The 23,939-nt window shown below is 37.9% G+C and overlaps 2 protein-coding genes across 2 annotated transcripts in view; one reads left to right on the forward strand and one right to left on the reverse strand.

Annotated features, from left to right (window-relative positions):
• Nucleotides 1-23,939, reverse strand: part of IGSF1 (immunoglobulin superfamily member 1) — a 375,771-nt gene that overhangs the window by 231,421 nt on the left and 120,411 nt on the right. The gene's annotated exons all lie outside the window — the stretch shown is intronic.
• On the forward strand, nucleotides 2,227-6,574 carry LOC100514087 (olfactory receptor 13H1-like). Its single transcript, XM_003135394.4, has one exon. It carries the CDS (start codon nucleotides 2,227-2,229, stop codon nucleotides 3,163-3,165), a length of 939 nt encoding a protein of 312 aa, XP_003135442.3. The 3' UTR covers nucleotides 3,166-6,574.

Below are 23,939 nucleotides of genomic sequence, written 5' to 3' on the forward strand. Positions count from 1 at the left end.
TTATTGAGGATCCTGTTATAAACTCTTACGCTACTTCCTGAATTACTTACCTACAAAAGTTTTCTACCTTCTAAGATTTGGTAGAGTATAGAATCCAATGAGATCACCTACATCGTTAGCCTGGATAGTTCTCCCTGCTGCTGAGCTCCTAAGACAAACCTTCCCATCCACAGCCTATTCTCACTAAGGCCTGACAACTGCCTCATGAGCCTGAAACAATACACTAGAGATGCCCCAAATCCTGCTTCGTGACAAGAACTGCGTGGGAATTTTACAGACAATCCAGGAAAAAATCTTGACCTTAATAATGAACTGATGTGTGATAGCATTCATACCGAATAGAACTAGACCAAAGAAAACAAACTTTTGAAGGAATGAAAAACTGTAAAAACACTTTTTTTCAGATTCTAGAATCATACCTACTTTCTGTCTTCACTATCATTCCTTCCCTCCATGCAAAGAGAAAATTTTAGGGCTAAAAAAGTTCGTTTCTGAGCTACAGGGCATTAATAAGACTGAATTCTAGGAAATATTGACTGTTTCTTAGCATAGGCTTTTTACCCTCAAACATTTATTTTCTTCAGCCCGTTCAATGTCATTTCAGTCAAATCAATTTCATGACACTGGGTAAGACGGAAGAGCCAAATAACTGGCCTTGATTCATTCAACAAACGTATTATCGAACCCATATTTTGTGAGTTCACACCAGGCACTGTGTGAGGTGGTGAAAACAAGGCAGTGTATAGGACAGTCAGGGCCTCTGTCCTCCCAGAGCTTATTATGTAGTAAGAGAGCAGAAATTAAATAATCATAGAAATATACAAATTGTGATAAGAGCTGTGCAGGAAAAATTCTGAGTACTATGAACAATTTTAACAAAGAGATCTGACTTAAATTAGTGGGGTTAGGGAAGGCTTTTCTTTTTTTTTTTTTTTTTTTGGGTCTTTTTGTTGTTGTTGCTATTTCTTGGGCCGCTCCCGTGGCATTATTGTTGTTGTTGTTGTTGTTGCTATTTCTTGGGCCGCTCCCGCGGCATATGGAGGTTCCCAGGCTAGGGGTCCAATCGGAGCTGTAGCCACCGGCCTACGCCAGAGCCACAGCAACGCGGGATTCGAGCCGCGTCTGCAACCTACACCACAGGTCACGGCAACGCCGGATCGTTAACCCACTGAGCAAGGGCAGGGATTGAACCCGCAACCTCATGGTTCCTAGTCGGATTCGTTAACCACTGCGCCACGACGGGAACTCCAGGGAAGGCTTTTCTAATGAAGGTCCATTTAGGTTGAAATACAAGAACGACTAGGAGTCCACCAAGCAAATAAGATAGGAAGAATATTTCCAGCAGAAAGAACACAATGAGCAAAAGTCCTGAGGAGGGAACAAGCTTAGAGTGCTTCAAAAAGATAGCATGGCTGAATCACGGTCAGCGTAAGAAGAGACAACACAAGATAAAGTTAGAGTCAAATCATTTAGAATCTTATAGATCATGATAAATAGGTAAGATTACATTCCAAGTGTAATTAAATCCTAAAGTGATTTTAAGCATGAAAAGGACACGGTCATAATTACGTATGTTTTTAAAAGGTCTCTCTGGCTACTGTGTGGAAAACAGACTATAGAGAGGCAAGAATGGAAGTAGGGAGACCTACGAAGCAGCTCATGTTTTAGTCCAGGTGTGAGATGAGGGTGGCTGTGGATATGGAGACTTGCAGGTAGATTTGAAATTTATTTAGGAAGATGAGCCAACAGTACTCAGTGATTGATTGGATGTACAGGTGAAGGAAGAGATGCGAGTGAACTGGGTACACATTTTATGCCATGGATATAAACCAGCTAAAGACAAATCTCTGGCTGATATCCATAGCAGGAAAGAACAATTATAATTCTGTGATTCAGGGATCTGATTCTATTTAAGCAGTAAATCAGCACATTTTCTTTAAGGGGAGTGTTCAAACCATGTTTCAGGTGGAGTTCAACCTCTCTCATTTTGTAGATGAAGGAATTAAGATTCACGATGGATGAGGCTACTTTGCAAATTAATCTTGTGCTCTGTCTGAATGCTTTATCTCCCAAAAGAGAACATAAACTTACACACGACATCACTTTCTTGGTAGACGTTTCTTCCCAATCACAGCTGATATGGTACTGAGGATACAGCAAACACACAACAAATGTTTCCTAAATTAAAATGGTTTCAATTTCTTCTTCCTCAGCAGAGAGAACGAAATGGATATTCCGGTTATTGATAATGCCAGCGAAGTGACAGAGTTCGTCCTGGTGGGTCTGTCTAATCATCCAAAAGCCCAGGCTGCCTTTTACTGCACCATGGTAGCAGTGTACCTGGTCACGTTGGTGGGCAACGGTCTCATCATTGTCATGGTTAGAGTGGAAAAGCAGCTTCACACCCCTATGTATTTTTTCTTAAGCAATCTGTCCTTCCTTGATATCTGCTACTCTAGCAATTCAGTGCCTTTTTTATTGTTCAATGGTTTAAAAGACTACCCCACCATTTCCTATACTGGTTGTTATGCCCAGATGACCATCGCTCTTTCTCTGGGGATGACAGAATGCCTCCTCCTCGCTGTCATGGCTTATGACAGATTTATTGCAATCTCCAATCCCCTGCGTTACTCCATCATTATGAATCACCAGGTCTGCGTACAGTTGGCTGTGGTAACCTGGGCTAGTGCCTTTCTTTTAGCAATAATACCAATCATTGCAATTCCTGCCCGTTTTTGTGGACACAATATCATCAACCATTTCACCTGTGAGGTGCAGGCCCTGTTGAAACTCATCTGCTCGGACACCCCAGTCAGACTTATTCTGGGTCTCGTCATCAGTATATTCACACTGCCTCTGCCCTTCACCTTCATCCTCATTTCCTACTTTTGCATTGTGGTTGCCGTGCTGAGGATCCGCTCTGCAGAGGCCAGGCTCAAAGCTTTCTCTACCTGTGGCTCCCATCTGACTGTGGTCACCATATTTTATGGGACCGCCATCTACATGTACCTGAAACCTCAATCAAGGGAGTACCAGGACCAGGGTAAAGTCGTGTCTGCATTTTATGGTGTTGTAACCCCTATGCTGAACCCTGTCATTTACACCTTGAGGAACAAGGATGTGAAAGAAGCCCTAAGAAAAAGAATTAGGAAGAAAAAGTCCTAAAAGGGGCATAAAGAGCGCATGGAGGCTCATCTAACCAACATCTTGACACCGACTTGTAAAACATAACAAGGTACAAATACTAGACAGTATTTTAGTAAGGTGATTAGTTTCAAATGCATTTTTTAAATTTCCAACAAGCACATGATAAAGAACGTCCCACTGAGAAAAACATGTTAAACATTTACAGTGCCATTCATTGATGGAATAAAGTACATAGGACAATCTTGTGGGAAAGCTTAAAAACAAAATAATAATTAGTACATTTGAATCCTGAGTAGAGTTTGTTTTACTGAATGAGAAATACTCTATAGACTCCCTTTTATAGATGACAAAGAGCAAAGTTGTAAAATGGACAATTCTTATCTCAATACTTTCTGTGTGAGCCATATCATGACCCAGGCTTAGGAGTGATGGATGTGACGGGGTAGAGAGAAGAAAATTACACAACTGCTGTATAAGACTTTCACATAGTAGGTTTTCTGCTGAAGCCCATTCAAGACTCTGTATACCTTGAGGGCCAGAAACAATGACACTACGGAACTTAAAACTGCATGTTTTGATCTGTAAATAAGGCTGCATTTTCTCTGCAAATGTACCCTACCCCTGGATAACTGCATGCAATTTCTAAAGTTGCTGACCTCACAGAGAGCAAATCTAACTCAGGAGGAACTCCTTGAAAAACAGGCATGTACGATATCCTTTGATTATGAAAAGTATCATTCTCATTATTTTAAAATACATTAGGGGATAGAGAAGAAATGAAATGTCACCTATAATTCTAACACTCAACGAAGCTTGCATAGGTTTTAGAACCTGGAAGACATGTATTTAAGTCTGTCGCTCACAGTTGTGTGAGATTTAGTTAGTTACTCTCCATCTTTAAGCTTCAATTTTCTCATCTGTAAAATGAAGATTAGAAGAGCGACTGCCTCGCAAAGTTGTTTTGAGAATTAAATGAGATAATACACGCTAAGCTTCTACCACAAGGTCTGGCACACGGTGGGCACAGAATACACATCGGTCAAAAAAGAAAAAAACCTGCCAATTTGTTCTCTAACACAAAACATTGTTTGACTATTGATTATGCCTATGTAAATAATGACTATATCATTTTTAAAAATAATCCATGAGAATAGGATAGGCCGAAAAAATGTGTTCTCACTGCGGTCTTCATTTGAATTTATCTTATTAGAAAAAGGGTGAATGTGTTTCTCCTAATTCATTGGTCATTTGTGTTTCAACAGTCAGGGTCTTTGTTGTTGGGTCGAAATGATAACGAACCAATCCAATTTTGGAAACAAAATGCTGCACAGTAACACACAACGAATTAACAGCCCCACAATTTGGTTCAGCATTGACTGACTCCACCATTGTTTCTAGACACATCCTGACAGGCAGATCCCCAGTTTGAGCCATTTTATGTCACTCTGGTAAGCACACCTGCGATTAACATTGCCTTACAGGTTAACAACAGGAGCTGATCGGACACTGTTGTAAATGCAAATGAAAATAATAAAACTGTGGGAATCCCAATAGAGAACTCTTTAGAAAGAGAATCTATGGCGTTATGTAAATTTTGTTGTAAAGCTACCATTTGAACCTTGACCAAATTCTTGTGCAAATTTTATTTCGGGTGCTCCTAATACTTCGCCATTACCTAACGTGTCCCTGAAACCAAAGGCAAAGTATTCCTAACAAACTACCAAGACATGGTGAGCAGCCAAAGTTACACACTAGAGGGGAAACGTGATTCCTCAAAAGGAAGGAAAAAATGGAGTACAACTGCACCCCTAATACTTACTGGAGTTTGATCATTTTCATTAGCGACTACGAAGAGGTAGAATAGAACAAGCCGTGAGATGTGCCTTTTGCTGACAGAGAGAAATTTATTGGGGAGAGGCAGGGATGTTTTTAGCTGCAAGAGATTAGACAGGTAAACTAATGTCTTCCCTTCTGATTACCTCAGGAAGAAGTTAGACAGAGTTCTCTCTAGAGAGAAAAATACGACACATCTAGAAGTGGAGAACAAGCTGCAGGAGGACTTCCGACATGAAGTCGAGAGTCTGGATGAATAGAAAGTCTAAGAGATTATAACAACTCATCAGTCGGAGATACGTGCGTCAGGTGCCTTTCTGTTATATGTTTAAGTGAGAGTTGTTTTCTTAACGCCTTCATTGTATTGCTAAGTAAACACGTTAGAATTATAATAAACAGGCAATACTTGGGAACTACATGTGCCTTGGGAAACTTGTTTAAATTTCTTATCTCTGCCAAACAGCACTTATGACTTGCAGCTGATGATGGGCAACTCTGCCTCCCTGCACACCATCTCCTCATAAGGTGTGCCAAAATCACAAGGCGACCTCTTAAAAGGTTGAACTGACCCCTTAAAAATTGACATCACTGAGAAAAGAGCCTCGTGCTGTGTACTGGCAGCAGCACAGGGAATAAAAAGCACTTGAGAGCCATAATCATAACTTTTCCTGGAAGTGTTTTAAAGAAGGAAATTTAAAATTTGAGAACAGCTAAGGCTATATCATTGGTTTTCAAGTGTCTGTCAACACCACCAGTACTAAGCAGTGAGTTGAATAATGTTTCCTGACAATACTTTCCATTATACAGACATACCAAATTTTGTTTATCTATTCATCAGGTGCCTGTCCCCATGTTTGCAGAAATAAGAACCTTCAAGATGTAAATACAGGTGTATGCAAAATTAGAGAAATAGGAGAATCCGTGCCATAGAAATATATAAAGTTTCCAATTCTTCTATATCCTAGCTAATGATTGTTAGTGGGCTAAAACTGGTATCTCATTATGAGATTTGCTCCCATTCTGTAGGTTGTCTTTTAACCTACTTGGTAAAGCCCTTTGAAACACAAAAACTTAATAATTTGATGATATTCTTTATCATTTTCCTTTTGTGGCTTGTGATTTTGTCTAATATTTATATCCATGCCACAGATATTTGTGCCTATGTTTCTTCTAAGAGCTGCAAGATTTTAACTCTTACATTTAGGACTTTGATCTATTTTGAGTTAACGTTTGTATGTAGTGTGAGGTAGTGTTCCAATTTCATCTTTTTGCATGTGGATATCCACTTGTCCCAACATCATTTATTGAAAAGACTTACTTTCTTCATTGAATTGTCTTGACACCTGTGTCAAAAATAAACTGACCATAAATGTATGGGTTTATTATTAGATGTTGATTCCACCTCATCGACCATAATGTTGATCTTTATACCAGTACCACACAGTCTTCATTACCATAATCTTTTAGTAAATTGCAGGTTGGGAAATTTATGAAGCTTACAACTTTGTTAGTTTTCAAGGTTGATTTGACTACTCTAAGTCCCTTGCAGTTCCATATGAATTTTAGGATTGACGGAGTTCCCATCGTGGCTCAGTGGTTAACGAATCCAATTAGGAACCATGAGGTTTCAGGTTCGATCCTTGACCTTGCTCAGTGGGTTAAGGATCCGGCGTTGCCGTGAGCTGTGGTGTAGGTTGCGGACGCAGCTCGGATCCCGCGTTGCTGTGGCTCTGGCGTAGGCTGGCGGCTACAGCTCTGATTCGACCCCTAGCCTGGGAACCTCCATATGCCACGGGAGCGGCCCAAAGAAATAGGAAAAAGACAAAAAAAAAAAAAAAAAGGATTGATGGCCAATTTCTACAAAACTCAAACTAAGATTTAGACAGACATTGGTTGAATCTATAGATCAATTTGGGGAGCATTGCCCTCTTAACAATATTAAATCTTCCTATTCATGAAAATAGGAGAATTTCCTATTTAGGAAGGTCTTCTCTACTTTCTTTCAACAATTTTTTTGTAGTTTTCATTGGACAAATATTGCGCTTCCTTTTTTTTACATGTTTTTATTAAAGATAATTGATTTACAAAGTTCCTTTAATTTCTGTTGTACAGCAAAATGACCCAGTCATACATATATATGCATTCTTTTTTTTCATGCTATCTTCCATCCTGTTCTAACCCAAGAGGTTGTATATAGTTCCCTGTGCTGGACAGTAAGACCCCATTGCTTATCCATTCCATCTACTCCCAACCCCAAACTCCCCGTCCATCCCCTATATTCATCGCAGCACTATTCACAGTACCCAAGACATAGAAACAAGCTAAATGTCCATCGACAGATTAATGGTTTAAGAGGATGTGGTACATATATACAATGGAATACTATTCAGCCATAAAAAGGACAAAATAATACCATTGGTGACAACATGGACACAACTAGAGATTCTCATACTAAGTGAATCAGAAAGAGAAAGACAGATACCATACGATATCATTTAGATGTGGAATTTAAAACATGTCACAAATGAGTCTATCTACAAAACAGAAACAGGTCATGAACATGGAGAGGAGACTTGTGATTGCCAGGGGGGCAGGGGGAGGGAATCTTGCACTTCTTTCGTTAAATTTATTCCTATGTATCTTATCCTTTTTTATGTTAATGGTACTTGAATTGTTTACTTTTCCTTTTTCTTTCTTTTATTTATTTATTTATTTTTAGGGTCACACCTGTACCATGTGGAACTTGTCAGGCTAGGGGTTGAATCAGAGCTGTAGTTTCAGGGCCATGCCACAGCCACAGCATTGTGGGATCTGAGCTGTATCTGTGACCTACACCACACATCACAGCAATGCCAGATCCTTAACCTACTGAGCACGGCCAGGGATCAAACATGCACCTTCACGGATACTAGTTGGGTTCTTAACCAGCTGAGCCACAACGGGAACTCCTTGGAACTGTTTTCTTAATTTCATTTTTGATTGTTCATTGCTAGTGTATAGAAATGCCATTGATATAGTATACTGAGCTTGTATCCTGCAACTCTGTTGAAAGAACTTATTACTTCTAATAGTTTTTTCTGTGGGTTCCTTAGAATTTCTTGCATATGACATCATGGCATCTGTGAATAGATAAAGCTGCACTTCTTTCCTAATATGGACGATTTTATTTGTTTGAAGGCTTGGTGGGATGGTAGTTTTGGTGTTTGTTTGGTTTTTGCCTGATTGCAGTGCAATGTTGAAGAGAAGTGGCAAGCGTAGAAGTCCTGGTCTGGGATCTTAAGGGGAAAGAGCTTTCAGTCTTTCACCATTGATTCCATGTTAGTTGTGCAGTTTTCATCTATGACCTTTATCAGGTCGAGTAACATCCCTTCTTTTCCTAGTTGTCTAATGTTTTTATTAAGAAAGGGTATTAGATTTTGTAAAATTATTTAACTGGATCTGTTTAGACAATGATGGGCTTTTGTCCTTTAATGAATTGACATAGTATACTACATTGAATAATAGATGCTGAGTCAACCTTGCATTTCTGGGATGGATATCACTTAGTTATGGTAAATAATTCTTTTTATATAATGCTGGATTTGCTTTGCTAGAATTTAATTAAGAATTTGGGATCTATATTCAAAAGGGATACTAGTTAGCAGTTTTCTTGTGATGTATGTCTGGTTTAGTTATCAGGGTAACATTAGCTCTATTGAATGGCTTGGGAAATCTTCCTTTCCCTTCTATTTTTGGAAGAGTTTGTGAAGATTGGTATTATTCTTCTGATGTTTGGAAGAATTCTCCAGTGAATTCCTATAGGTAAGAAATCTGCATTGGAGAAAGATTTATCACTAATTATAGGGCTATTCAGACTTTCTATTCCTTCTTCAGGCACTTTGTGTGTTTTCTGGAATGTGTCCTTTTAATTTAGTTTATCAAATTTATTGGCATATAATGATTAATAATAGTACTCCCTTATAATTATTCTCGTGTCTGTAAGGTTGGTAGTGATGTCTCAAATTTCATTTCTTATAAGTTTGAGTTTTCTTTCTCTTTTTCTTGGTCAGTCAGGCTAAAAGTTTATCAATTTTTTAATCTCTCCAAAGAATAAATATTCAGTTTTGATGAATTTCTATATTATTTTTCTCTTCTCTATTTCATTTATTTCCATTCTAATCTTTAATATTTATTTCTCTCTCTTTTTTTTTTTTTTTGTCTTTTTGCTATTTCTTGGGCCGCTCCCGCAGCATATGGAGGTTCCCAGGCTAGGGGTCGAATCAGAGCTGTAGCCACTAGCCTACACCAGAGCCACAGCAACGTGGGATCCGAGCTGCGTCTGCAACCTACACCCCAGCTCACGGCAACGCTGGATCGTTAACCCACTGAGCAAGGGCAGGGACCAAACCCACAACCTCATGGTTCCTAGTCGGATTCGTTAACCACTGCGCCACGACGGGAACTCCTAATATTTATTTCTCAATGCTTGTTTTGAGTTTAGTTTTATCTTTACTTTTTAGTTTCTTTATGTAAAAGCTTGGGTTATTTTTATTTCAATTTTTATATTAAAGTATAGTTGATTTACGTTTCACCAATTTCTGCTGTACAAAAAAGTTACCCAGTCATACATATACATATACATTCAAGCTTAGGTTATTGACTTGAAATATTTCTTCATTTAGTACAGGCATTTATAGCTACAAATTTCTCTCTAAGCACTGATGTAACTGTATCTCATGAATTTTGTTATTTTATGTTTTCACTCATTTCAAAGAACATTCTAATTTATCTTATCATTTCTTTAATTTTTTTTTATTTTTTTTGCTTTTAAGGGCCTCACCCCCAGCATATGGAGGTTCCCAGGCAAAGGGTAAATTGGAACTACAGCTGCCGGCCTATGCCACAGCCATAGCCACACCAGATCCGATCCATGTCTGCAACCTACACCAAAGCTCATGGCATAGGACCCTTAATCCACTGAGTGAGGCCAGGGATTGAACATGCGATCTCAGGGTTCCTAGTTGATTTCATTTCCACTGTGCCATGATGGGAACTCATTTCTTTAATGACCTTTTGATTTTTTAGAGTATTTGTTTAATTTCCACATATTTAGGAATTACTGTAATTTCTGGTATTAATTTAAAATTTTATTCCACTATGGTGATAAACATACTTTGCATGGTTTCAGTTATTTTCTGTTTATTGAGAATTGATGTACTCCCCAGTTTATGATCTATCCTGTAAATGTCTTATGTGCATTTGAGAGGAATGTTTATTCTATTCTATGTGGGTTTTTTGGGGTGTTTTGTTTTGTTGTCTTTTTGCCTTTTCTAGGGCCACTCCCACTGTATGTTACTCAATTCCTTTGCAGAGGAGTGATACCCTATTTTCAATCATTAATAGAACAACTAGACAGGCCAACAGGGAGCTGCTGTATAGCACAGAGAACTCTACCCTGTATTCTGTGATAATCTACGTGGGAAAAGAATCTGAGAGAGAATGGATATGTGTATTCGTATGACTGGGTCACTTTGTTGTACAGTGGAAATTATCACAGCCTTGTAAATTAACTATACTTTAATAAAACGTAAAAAAAAAAAGAAGCCAAAAAATAAAAGCCTTGAATTACACTGTAAACCAACTATATCTGTTGAGATCCTGTTGAACACTCCACTCAACATAGAATAAAATAACATAGAATTGGAGTTCCCATCATGGCTCAGTGGTTAATGAATCCGACTAGGAACCATGAGGTTGTGGGTTTGATCCCTGGCCTTGCTCAGTGGGTTAAGGATCCGGCATTGCCATGAGCTGTGGTGTAGGATGCAGACGTGGCTCAGATTCCGCATTGCTGTGGCTCTGGCGTAGGCTGGTGGCCACAGCTCCGATTAGACCCCTAGCCTGAAAACCTCCATATGCAGCAGGAGCAGGCCCAAGAAATGGCAAAAAGACAAAAAAAAAAAAAAATGTGCCTAATAATAGAATTTTAAAATATCTGAAACAAAATTTGACAAAATCAAAGGGAAAAATGGATACTTTCACAGTCACAGTTGGAGATTTTAGCACTCCTATCTCAGCAATTGATAAAACAATTGCACCAAAAAAAATGCAAAAAGAAGATCTGTATAGTACTATAAAGTACCTTGACCTAATTGATATTTATGGAACATTAATTCATATAAATGCATTCTTTTCACTAGAATCAGGCATATGATGTGGAAAAATTTAAAAGACTGAAATCATATAGTGTGATTTCTGGCAACAGGAAAATTAAACTAGATATAAATAATGATAAAATATCTAGGAAAGACCTAAAGGACTGGAAATTAAGGAACACAGTTCTACATAGGTCATGGGTCATAGAAGAAAACACAAATGAAATAATATTATATTTTAAATGCAACTGTAATTAAAATACAATTTATCAAAATTTGTGGGAGAAGCTAAAGCAGTGCTTAGGGGTAAATTTGTGAACGAAAGGCTAAATTTTTTAAACTATCAATGAAATTGACAAATATCTATCTAGACTGACCAAGAATAATAAAAGAATACAAATAACAACCAGGAATAAGAGAAGGGACAGCATTGTAGTTCCTAAAATGATAAAAGAGAAAAGGGGAGAAAATTATGAACAACTTCACAAAAACAAATTTGACAATTTAGATGAAATATACATATTTCTCAAAGATACAAATAAACAAAATTAACCCAAGAAGAAACTGATACCTGAATAATTTCATATAAATTAAAACAATTGGTCTGGTGGTTTAAAACTTTCCAACAAAGAAAACTCCAGGAACACACAAAAAAATTTTAATTATGTGACTTGATGCAGATGTTAGCTAATGCTATGATCGCAAACATATGTAAGTGTATCAAATCAGCACAATATATACCTCAACCTTATGCAAGGCTAAATTTTAATTATATCTCAATAAAAAGAAAAATCTAGGATCAGATTACTTTTCTAGTAAATTTGACCAAAAATTTAAGAGGGAAAGACAATAAATGCTATATAAACTCTCAGAAAATAAAGAGCACAAGGAGTTCCCATGGTGGTGCAGCGGCAACGAATCTGACTAGGAGCCATGAGGTTGTGGGTTTGATCCCTGGCCTTGCTCAGTGGGTTAAGGATCCGGCTTTGCCAAGAAAGTACAAAATGTCTCATATTTCCAAAATATTTTTATAAAATCAGATGATGACACTACAAAGAAAAGCAACAGACAAACCTCCACCAAGAACACAGATGCAAAGATCCTCAAAGAATATTTAGCAAATTGAATACAGTTGAATATATTAAAAGGATTCTACATTATGACTATGTGTGTTTACCTCAAGGATGCAAGTTAGAATTTAATACCAAAAAAGTAAATCAACGTTATTAACTATCTATATTGAGTTGAAAAGAAACACTGTATGATCATTGTAATAGGTACAAAAAATAATTTGATCAAATTCAACATATGTTAATGATTAAAAAATACTTGGTAACAAGACATGGAAGCAACCTAAATGTCCATTGACAGAGGAATGGATAAAGATGTGGTACAGATATACAATGGGATATTACTCAGCCATAAAAAAAAAGAAAGAAAGAATGTAACTTGCAGCAACATGGTTGCAACTAGAAATTATCATACTAAGTGAAGTCAGACAGAGAATGACAAATATTATATGATATCACATGTAGAATCTTAAAAATAATACAAATGTATTTATTGAAAAAGTCAGAAAGAGAAAGACAAATAAATACAATATTTCACTTATATGTGGAATCTAAAAAATGGCACAAATGATCCTATCTACAAAACAGAAACAAATCATGGATATGGAGAGCAAGCTTGTGGTTGCTAGAGGGGAGGGGAGAGGAAGTGGGATGGATGGGAGTTTGGGGTTGGTAGGTGCAAGCTATTCCATTTATGATGGATAAGCAATGAGGTCCTACTGTGCAGCACAGGGAACTATATCCAGTCTCTTGGGGTAGAACATGATGGAAGATAGTATGAGAAAAAGAATGTATATATAATGTATGACTGGGTCACTATGCTGTACAGCAGAAATTGACACAACACTATAAATTAATTATACTCTTTTTTAACAAAAAACTGAAATAGACTCACAGGCATAGAAGACAAACTTATGATCACCAAAGGGGAAAGGGAGGGGGAGAAGGATAAATTAGGAATTTGAGATTAGCTGATGCAAACTACTATATATAAAATAGATCAACAACAAGGTCCTACTGTACAACACAGGGGATTATATTCAACATCCTGTAATAAAGCATAATGGAAAAGAACACGAAAAAGAATATATATATGTATGTATAACTGAATCACTTTCCTGTACACTAGAAACTAACACAACATTGTAAATCAACTATACTCCAAAAACATTTTTTTTGTGTGTCTTTTTAGGTCCACACCCATGACATATGGAGGTTCCCAGGCTAGGGGTTGAATTGGAGCTGTAGCCACCGGCCTACGCCACAGCTCACAGCAACACCGGATCCCCCACCCACTGAGCAAGGCCAGGGATGGAACCTGCGTCCTCATGGGTACTAGTCAGATTCATTTCCACTAAGCCACGACAGGAACTCCAAAAAAACATTTTTTAAAAAAAAGAAGAAAAAGAATAACGCTTGGAATTAAATTCTTTTCTTCCCCCAAAAATTTTTTTGGCAAACTAGAAATAGAACATCCTTGAGATGACTAACAGCTAATCTTGTAGGTAGAAAATTCTAAGGCATTTATGAAAATAGAAAGCTAATAGAAATAATAAATGAATTTTAAAAGTTCACCAACTACAGGGTCCAGATACAAAAATCAATTCCATTTCTGTGAGATGTTAACTCTTCCCCACTCGTTTATATGTTCCACACAATCCAGTCAAAATCCCAAAGGGATTTTTGTAGAAATACAACAAAGAATCTAGAATAGCCAAATAGTTTTGAAAAAGGAAACAAAGTTGAATGACTCACACTACCTGATTTTAAGACTTACTCTAGAGCTAAGTATGGCTTTAAGCATGAGCAAATAGAACAATGGATTAGAATACAGAGCCCAGAACTTGAGCCTCACATACAAGGGCTATTGAATTTTGACAGATTACAAGGTGCTTTGATAATAAAAAGATAGTCTTTTCAAGAAATGGTGGTGGAACAACGGGAAATTATAGTGGGTTGAATGGTGCCCTACTCCCCCCTAAAAATTTTATCTTCACCCAGAACTTCAGAATGTGACGTTATTTGGAGAAAGTTTTTTTGCAGGTCATGAAGGATCTCATGGATGTTAAGGATCCTTACTGGATTTAGAATGGACCCTAAATCCAATGACTAATGTACTTACAAGAGGAGGGAATAAGAGACACATAGAAGACCACGTAAAGATGGAGGCAGAAACCGCAGCTATGCTGCCAAAGCCAAGAAATGCCTGAGGCCACACAAAGCTGGAAGAGGTGAGAAAGGATTCTTACCTAGAGCCCTGTTGACAACTTGATTCTGGATTTCTATCAGATACATTTTACTGTTTTAAGCTACACCGATTACGGTAATTTGTTAACAGCTCTAGAAACGTGAGATACCACATGGGGAAAAAATGAACATCTATTCTTATCTCACACCACACTCAAAAATTAACCGAAGATAGATTATAGACCAAAGTAAATGCTAAAACTATAAGGCATCTAGAAGAAAATACAAAACATCTGTATGACATTGGCAGTGGTAACAACTTCCTAGACAAATCAAAAAAAGCACTAATCATTTAAAAATGGATCCACTGAACTTCATCAAAATTTACAACTGCTTCGCAAAATGCAAACCACTGACTGGGAGAAAATATTCACAATATTTACATTTGACAAAATAGTACATTTGGGATATATAAAATGAAAGTACTAAAAACCAATAATAAAAAGACAACCTAATACAAAGAGGCAAAGAACTTGAGCATACACTTCACAAAGGAAGATTGTGAATCACCAATAGTCATATGAAATGTACTCAGAATAATCTGTCATTAGTGAAACAAAAATTGAAACCACAAGAAGAGCCTAATCTTAGAGTGAAAAGTGTATGGGTCCCTGTTAGAGATCAATTTTGTACATAGCAGTGTCTTGATCGGTAACAAGGACCTACTTACTATACAGCTCAAGGAAATCTACTCAACACTTTGTGAAGCCTATATGGGGAAAGTATCTGAAAAAGAATGGATATATGTATATGTATAACTGATTCACTTTGCTGTACACCTGAAACTAACACATTGTAAGTCACATATACTCCAATAAAATTTATTTTTTAAAAAGTCCACATATTGTATATATAATAATAAATATATTATTTTAAGCAAAAATATATTTTATATTTTTATTTAAAAATTATAAAATTTATAAAACTTTTTATAAATAATAAAAATAGAAACAACACCTAAAAAAGTGCGGGCAAACTCTGTACTACCTTTATAATTTTCTTCCTAAACATACAATTAAAAACAGTCTTTTTTAAAAAACCAAATGAGATACTACCACACACCCCTAGAATGGCTAAAATTAAAAGTACCAACACCAATACTGGCGAGTCTATGGAGCAACTGGAACTCATATATTGCTGGTGGGCATGTGTTATTTTACAAGCAATTTCAGAAACTATATGATAACTTCTTTAAAATTAAATCAATATATATATCCTGACACAGCCATTAGACTCCTAGATTATTTACCCAGAAGAATTTCAAACATATGTTCCCAAAATGACTTGTTCATGAATGTTTACAGCAGCATTATTCAACATAGCTCCAAATCAGAAACAACTCAAATTCTGTCAATAGAATAGATAAACCAATTGTGATATATTCCTCAGTAGTGAGAAATCATAAACAACTAATTCATGAAACAACATGGATACATCTCAAAAACATTACATTAAGTAAAGGAAGCTAGATATAAAAATGTGCATACTGCATGCTTCCATGTATATGAAGTTTATTTTAAGAACTGGCACAGCTAATTGGGGGAGTAGAAAACAGAAGAGTGGTTGCCCAATGGCAGTAGGGATTAAATGGAAGGGATCACAAGATAATTTTGGGGGGTTGTAGAAATATTCTATATCTTTACTGTGGTGGTCATTAAATAGGTATATGCATTTTTCATAATTCATCATTTTTACATTTAGTGTATTTCATCATATGTAAATCTCACTTCATTTTCTTTTTCCTTTTTCTGCTGCACCTGCGGCATATAGAAGTTCCCAGGCTAGGACTCAAACTGGAGCTGTAGCTGCCTGCCTACACCACAGCCACAGCAATGCCAGATCCCAGCCATGTCTGTGACCTACATCACAGCTCACGGCAACATCAGATCCTCAACCCACTGAGCGAGGCCAGGGATGGAACCTGTGATCCCTGGTTTGATTCATGGATACTAGTCAGGTTCATCACCGCTGAGCCACAATGGGAACTCCGGATTGCCCAAAGTTTTGTTTCAAGTTTATGCAGATGCCTTAAAACCTAGATCTCACCATCTCAGCAAAAATACCTTTATAGTAGCCAACTGATACTCCAATGACAAAAAGGAGCAATTCCATACTCTTAGCACTTCAAGTCCAGTTCCAGGTGTATGAAAAGCCAACCCACTGTCTTCCAGCCTCCTCTTTTCTCCTTTCAGGTTCAGAGCTCAGATGTGTCTCCAACTTCTAAAGAATGGGAGTTCTTTGTAGACCACCTCAACTTTACTTTCCAACTTATCCAAGCCATATCCCCCAAAGCAAGAATTATAAACGCATTTCAACTTCTTCGTTGTTATAATGTTCGATGGAAAAGTCAAATAGGGAACTGTCAACCTTTTACTAGAGAAGTGAAAGAGTAAGACAAGCACAAGATATTATACCCCAGTGCTTAACCTGTCTTGTTGTAACATAACTAAAGGCTATTTTTTTACCTGCTTTTCTTTAATGACCAAGGATTTAAGTGTTCCAGATTGCTACTATCTAAGCATCCTCTGATGTAGCTATAGTCCCAGAAGTTGAAGGGGTATTAAGGGACTACAGTTGCAGCCCTCCACAACACTTCTAATCCTAAAATATGCCCACTCCACAGAATAATTGATAGTATACTCTCAGAATGACCTAGTACTTCATAAAGTACTTGCATACACAGTTACCACTTCAGCAACGTCCACTCATCTTGTGAACTTAATGAAGAAATCTGCTTCTCAATAATAGCAGCTACAATTTACTGAACACTTAATCAGGCAATACTGTGCATTGTTATATTTTCTTCCTAAAAGCAACCCTATTAGATAAGTATTACTTTAATCTTATTTACTTTTCAGCTGAAGAAAGTGAAATGCAGAGAAATTACACACTTCATAAGCAGCAAAAATGGAAATTCAACTCAAGATTGCCTCACAACAGAGCTTTCACTCAAATATGCTTTCTCACTAAATCTTTATCAGGACTTAGCTTGTGTTTGCTTGTAAAGGGAGTTTGAGGCATGAATGAAGCCTCTGATGTTTTATAGTAAATTCACCCTTGCATGAGGGAAGGAGAATCAAGAGGGTACATGATCACACTTGGAAAATCGTTTCAAGAAATGAAAAGGGGGAAGGATCACTGGGAGAATCTAGTTATCAAAATATTTGCCTGGATAGTCTCTGTAATCATTGCAGAGCAGGCAATGGAAATAGTAAGTCATTGCCCAGGGACACTCCCCTGTGAGTATCCAAAAGAGAAGAGCTTCTTGGAAATCGAAGTCATAACCATTAAAAGTTTTCCTTGCAGTGCAATGCTTTCTTTTCTTTTCTTTCTTTTTTTTTTTTTTTTTTTTTTTTGGTCTTTTTGCTATTTCTTGGGCCACTCCCGCGGCATATGGAGATTCCCAGGCTAGGGGTCTAATTGGAGCTGTAGCCACCAGCCTACACCAGAGCCACAGCAACACGGGATCTGAGCCACATCTGCAACCTACACCACAGCTCACGGCAACGCCGGATTGTTAACCCACTGAGCAAGGGCAGGGACCGAACCCGCAACCTTATGGTTCCTAGTCAGATTCATTAACCACTGCGCCACGACGGGATCTCCTGCAATGCTTTCTTATTCAAGTAATTAACTGCAGTTGGAAACATATGGGGACCTCAAGGTAAATCGTTCAGATTTGAGGGGTATCTGGCATGACTTGCAAAATGTTACAGAAGGCAAGTCCAAAATATCAGACGGGATCTCTTCTAAGACACTCCAATGGGGTGCCTCTGGTTCCAGCCCTTAAAAGAAGCTTCTACCTTCACACAGGCAGTGTGGAACCATCATTTCTTCAAAATAAGATAGACTTCTCTGAGTTCATGCTACAAATATGAAGAAGAGTTTTCCAAGTTTTCCTGAACACTTTTCCACATTTCTTGCAACAATAGAAGACTATTCAAATTAACCTCATCCATTCAAGTATTTAACATCAATATATTTGCATTCAGAGATAAAAGGAGCTTTTCTACCTTGAGAACTTCTTATTAACTGTTCTTATCTGGTCAGATTTCACTAAGCAGACCACAGGAAGTTGTAGATCCTAGCGCTTCCCGGATATTGGACTTTCTCCCACATCTGTGCCTGGGAACTGCCAGCTGAATTATTGCTGTCGGAGAATTATGCAGTGTGTCTGGGCTTGAGGTTATCTGATCAGCACAGGCAATGGTAAGTAAAGTTTATTTTCGCCTCAGCCAAAGAATTATATACTCAGAGTCTCAGGCCTGGAATAACTTAAAAAGCCATCTTGCCCAACTTGTAGTCAATGCCTACAACACTTGAGCATCATATTCTGGCTCTTGTAATAACAATAGAATAGAAATAAATTTATCGAGTACTTACTGTATACCAAGGATAATGTTTTATGAATCATCTCATTCAATATTCATAGCATCACTCTAAAGTAGAAATTGCTTTACAGATGACAAAACTAAAACTCAGAGCAGTTAGATGGTTTGGCCAAGGTCACAGGAAGTGGCAGGAACAAGATTCAAATCCATGTCTGTTTGCAGAGCTCACACCCTCAAACACCAAATTGTCCCTCAAAGCTTAATTATCTAGGATAACTCTAATACCCCATCATGGTGTTCCTAAAAGTTGCCTCATAATTATCAGCATGTCCATATCAGTATTCGATTCAGAAAATTCAGTTACCATTCCTATACCTTTTCATTTTTCCTCTTCTCCCAAGAAAAACAACTTTGCTTTGATTTTTTAATGGTGAGAAAAAATATTGGCTAGCACAAAAATGAAACTGTCATCAAATCATGAAATTCTAAGGCAAAATAAAAACCTATATTGAAGACAGTACAGGAAATTTGGAACCAAATATAAACCTGTCATGAAGCGTTATTAAGTAAACTCCAAAAGATTCATTGAGCTCAAATTTAAATAAACTCAAGATCCCTTGGTCAAAATAAATCTCTCAGATGTTCGCTGGGTTCTGTAATAGAGTAGCAAGACCTGTTTGTCTGATTTGTTCAGTTATTTGTATTCAGAGTTCTCTCCCCCTCTACCTGCTTAATGGTGACCTCTTCCAGGGCAGGTACCATATCTTGCACTTAATCTCTGTTTCTTTTAAAGTATCTACATATTTATCCTTCCAACATTAACTGAGCACCCTTTTTGTCCTTAACACTGTATTGAGCACTAGATACACTTGAAAAAATATACTCTCTCTATCAGTCTGGTGAGGAAACCAAACTCTGAACCACTGCAACTTCACACACAGAGCGTTCTAAGGGAAGCAGTGCTGAGTCCTACAAGAACACAAGTAGAACAGTATCATGCACATGACAAATGCTCAGTATTCATTTGTTAAATTTAATTTACTTAAAGAGTAGAAGAGTTTAGTTCAGTAGAAGGGGACCATGACCTATGAGGTAGATCAAGGCCACAAAAAGTATCTAAAACCAAGCATTTCTTAGTGTACACTTCTCCTTGCCTCCCACTTACCTTCCCCAAACTAAGACCAGCACACAGAGGCTAAGGACATTAAAATTATTAAAATGTAAGAACCAATTCTATATTGTTAGTGTTTTCAGCCCAACATTTCACTCTGCAAATGTAATCTTTTTCTGCCCCCCACTTTTATTTGTTTTTTAGGACCTCACCCATGGCATATGGAGGTTCCCAGGCTAGGGGGCTAACTGGAGCTGCAGCTGCCAGCCTACGCCACAGCCACAGCATCACAGGATCCAAGCTGTATCTACGACCTACACCACAGCTCAAAGCACTAAATCCTTAACCCACTGAGCAAGGCCAGGTATCGAACCCGCATCCTCATGGATACTAGTCAGGTTGGTAATGCCAAGCCACAACGGGAACTCCCTGCAAATGTAATCTTAAAAGAGAATATCCTATTATCACAGGGCCCAGAAATAAATTATGAGTGGGTTGGGACTGATGACAGTGGCGTAAGTGATATAACCCAAACTTTCTTGTGTCAGTACTGGCTTAAGCTTTAGGGTTGGGGGCGGGGCAGTGAAAGATACCTACCATGGGTGGATTAAAACAAGCTAAAAGTGATATGGAGTTAAGAGCCTCTGGAAATTGGGAATAGACAGTTGTATAATGTAGAGAACAGTAAGTAATTGGTGTTTGGGTGCAACACCAGTAGGAAAGGAACAGATCTGGGTATCAATGTAGGAAAAAACAGCTGGACATGCACGAGATTTTCCCATCTCCCCTCTCTTCCTCCCTCTGTACCCCATCTATGCTCACTTTTCCTTCTTTCCTTGCCCTCACCTTTCTTTTTGCTCCCTCATTTCCATTAAACACGTATTTATTGATCCCTATTATGGGATCGAGCTTACAACCTAGAGAGGGAGATAAACACGTACTATATACACTCAATTAGCTACAGCTTATTGGAAAAAGTGTTGTGTACTATAACAGAGGAGTGAAAAAAATACTGTGAGAGGGTACTAGAGGAAAATATTAATTCTGCATTGGGAGAAAGGATTCTTCTAAGAGATTGATCAATGAAAGGCCAGAATTTTAATGGAAAGAATAAGGATAGGTAGCCATTCTGGTCAGGGGGATGTGAGTAAATTCATAGAGAGTGGCATGCGTGGGGAATGGTGAGTATGGAAAAATCTAGGGAGGCCGACTCACCCTAGTTTGCCTGAGACTTTCCAGTTTTGGGCACTGGAAGTCTTCCATTCCAAGAAACCTCTCGGTCCTGGGAAAACAGAGAGTTTTGGTCCCTCCAAATATGTGTGGGACACTGAGTACATACATCATAGAAAATAAATAAAATAAATAAATAAATAAATAAATAATAGGAAAGCCAAGGATCAGTGACTACAACCGACAGTAAGTTAGGTTGAGAAGGGTACTGAATATCAGGCTAAGAAGTGTTTGCTTGAGGAGTTCTTGCCATGGCTCAGTGGAAACAAATCTGACTAGTAGCTAGGAGGACACAAGTTTGATCCCTGGCCACGCTCAGCAGGTTAAGGATCTGGCATTGCCTTGAGCTGTGGTGTAGGTTGTAGACGCAACTCGGATCCTGTGTTGCTGTGTCTGTGGGGTAGGCCATTGGCTACAGCTCCGATTAGACCTCTAGCCTGGAAACCTCCATATGCTGCAGGTGAGGCCCTAAAAATAACCAAAGAAAAAAGGTATGTCTTGATTTCATAAGCAGTAGAGAATGAAATAGGGGTTTGACTAAAGGAATGGTATAATCAAAATATAAGATTACTTTGGCAAAAATGTCCGGGGAAGATGAAAAGGATTTAAAAAAAAAAAACTATTTTGGAACCTATTGACAGAATCCATGCAAAAGACACAGAAAAGACTGTGACAGGAGAAAATGTAATGCGGATGGAGTGGAGGAGCCACACTGGAGAGACAGTACAGTGGCAAAAATCACCAAACATTAGTGGTGGATATGGGAAACTTAAGGAAGAGGGATGATAAGTAAGTTTCTTAACTTGCTTTACTGGGAAAATTCAGAGGCCGTTAGTAGAAGTAAGGAAATAATGATAGTTTTAATAGTATTTTAACTTTTTTTAATTTTAGTTTCCGATAGTATGTGGCTTGGGAAGCCAAATGAACATGTTAGTACCTTTAGCTCTAAGCGTCCGGAGTCCTAAGTACAAAGAATTAGACGAAGTCATAAGACCAGATATCACCATCCATGGAAAGAATAAAATTACAGAAATTAGAAAGAAATATATGGCAGTCATCAAGGTCTTTCATAATTAATCCAGTTCTCATGTCCTTCCAGATAAATGATGTCATTGTCATATGATTGTTTACCCAAATAAACATGAGTAAAAGTAACTTCCAGACAGAAGCTTAAAAAGGTAATGCACAATTTGATACACCTCTCTTTTCCTGGCTCCGCAATCATTAAAATATACAAGAAGACTCCTCAGTAAGTCTGGGTATCTAGGTGACTTCAATGGTGGGACCCATCCCACCATAGATGAAAAAGTAGCGTGAGCAAGAAACAAACTTTTGTTGTTTCAAACCACTCAAAATTTAAGGGTTGTTTGTTGCTATAGAAATTTAAGAGTTGTTTGTTGCTATAGAGCAAGCTAGCTTATCTTGAATGCTACAGAAACTTTTGAAATACATACATTTAGAAGTTAGAAAGAAGCAGCTAGCATGATAAAAGAATAGAGAGATGCGAGGTGAATCGAGAAAAATGGGTCTTAGAAGACAAGGGAAGAAAAATTTAAAGAAGTGGGAATGGTAAGAAGTGTTAGATGAAATTAATCAAAGACTGAGAAAGAACATTGGATTTGGTCACTAGTAGTCCGGGTCACTTTCTAGTACATTCAGTCATATGATGGATATTAAAACTGTGAGTTGACATACTCATCTTGTATAACTGAAACTGTGTAGCCTTTGACTAAAAAGGCTTATTCCCCCCACCCCTAGCCCAGGGCAACTGCTATGCTACTCTCTGCTCCAGTGAATTTGACTGTTTTAGATTCCTCATATGAATTGTATCACCCAGTATTTGTCTTTCTAGTCTCACTTATCTTTTTTTAGCACAATGCCCTCCAAGTTCATCCATGTCACAAATGGCAGTATTTCCTTCTTTATCAAGGCTGAATAATATTCCATTTTGTGTACACATGACATTTTCTTTATCCATTTATCCACAAGTGGACATTTAGATTACTTCCATGTTTTCGGAGTTCCCACTGTTGCAGAGTGGAAACAAATTCGACTAAGAACCACGAGGTTGCAGGTTCGATCCCCGCCTCACTCAGTGGGTTAAGAATCTGGTGTTGCCACAAGCTATGGTGTAGGTCACGGACGTGGCTCGGATCCTGCGTTGCTGTGGCTGTGGCATGGGCTGGCAGCTGTAGCTCCGATTCGACCCCTAGCCTGGGAACCTCCATATGCTGTGAGAGTGGCCCTAAAAAGCACACACACACACAAAAAAAATGAAACGAAAGAAAGAAAAAAAAGAATAGATTACTTTCATGTCTTGGCTATTGTGAATAATGATGCAATAAAGATGGGAGTGCAGACATCTCTTCAAAATACCTTTTTAAATCCCTTTGCATATACACTCAGAATTGGGATTGCTGGATCATCAGTCCTAGATACCTACTGTTCAGCATAGAGCCTGTAATGTATTGTACACTTAAAAATTTGCTGAGGATAGAACATGCTGTGTTCTTATCACAAATAATAACTAATGGTAATAATAATACTAGTAAATATGGAAGGAGGAAACTCTTGGAGGGGATAGATATACTTACCGCTTAGATTGTGATGATGGTTTCACAGGTATGTATTTACTTCAAACTCATCAAGTAGAGCTTTTTTTATATCAATCATACCTCAGTAAAGTGGGGTTTAAAAGAAAAAAAAGAAGGCGTTAACAGGAAAGGTGGAAGTGGAGCTAAGTAATGGTGACACTAGTTAGAAACTTGGTGAGGAGGGAAAGTTCTTAACCAGTGGCTACCACCCTTTGGGGGGGCATGGTTCCTTCTCTTTCCAT

This window comes from Sus scrofa, chromosome X, assembly GCF_000003025.6.
Source record: "Sus scrofa isolate TJ Tabasco breed Duroc chromosome X, Sscrofa11.1, whole genome shotgun sequence".
Classification (NCBI taxonomy): Eukaryota; Metazoa; Chordata; class Mammalia; order Artiodactyla; family Suidae; genus Sus; species Sus scrofa.

What these genes read in the sequence shown, in the direction of transcription:
- LOC100514087 (XM_003135394.4), top strand. Translation starts at nt 2,227, where the DNA reads ATGGATATTCCGGTTATTGATAATGCCAGCGAAGTGACAGAGTTCGTC.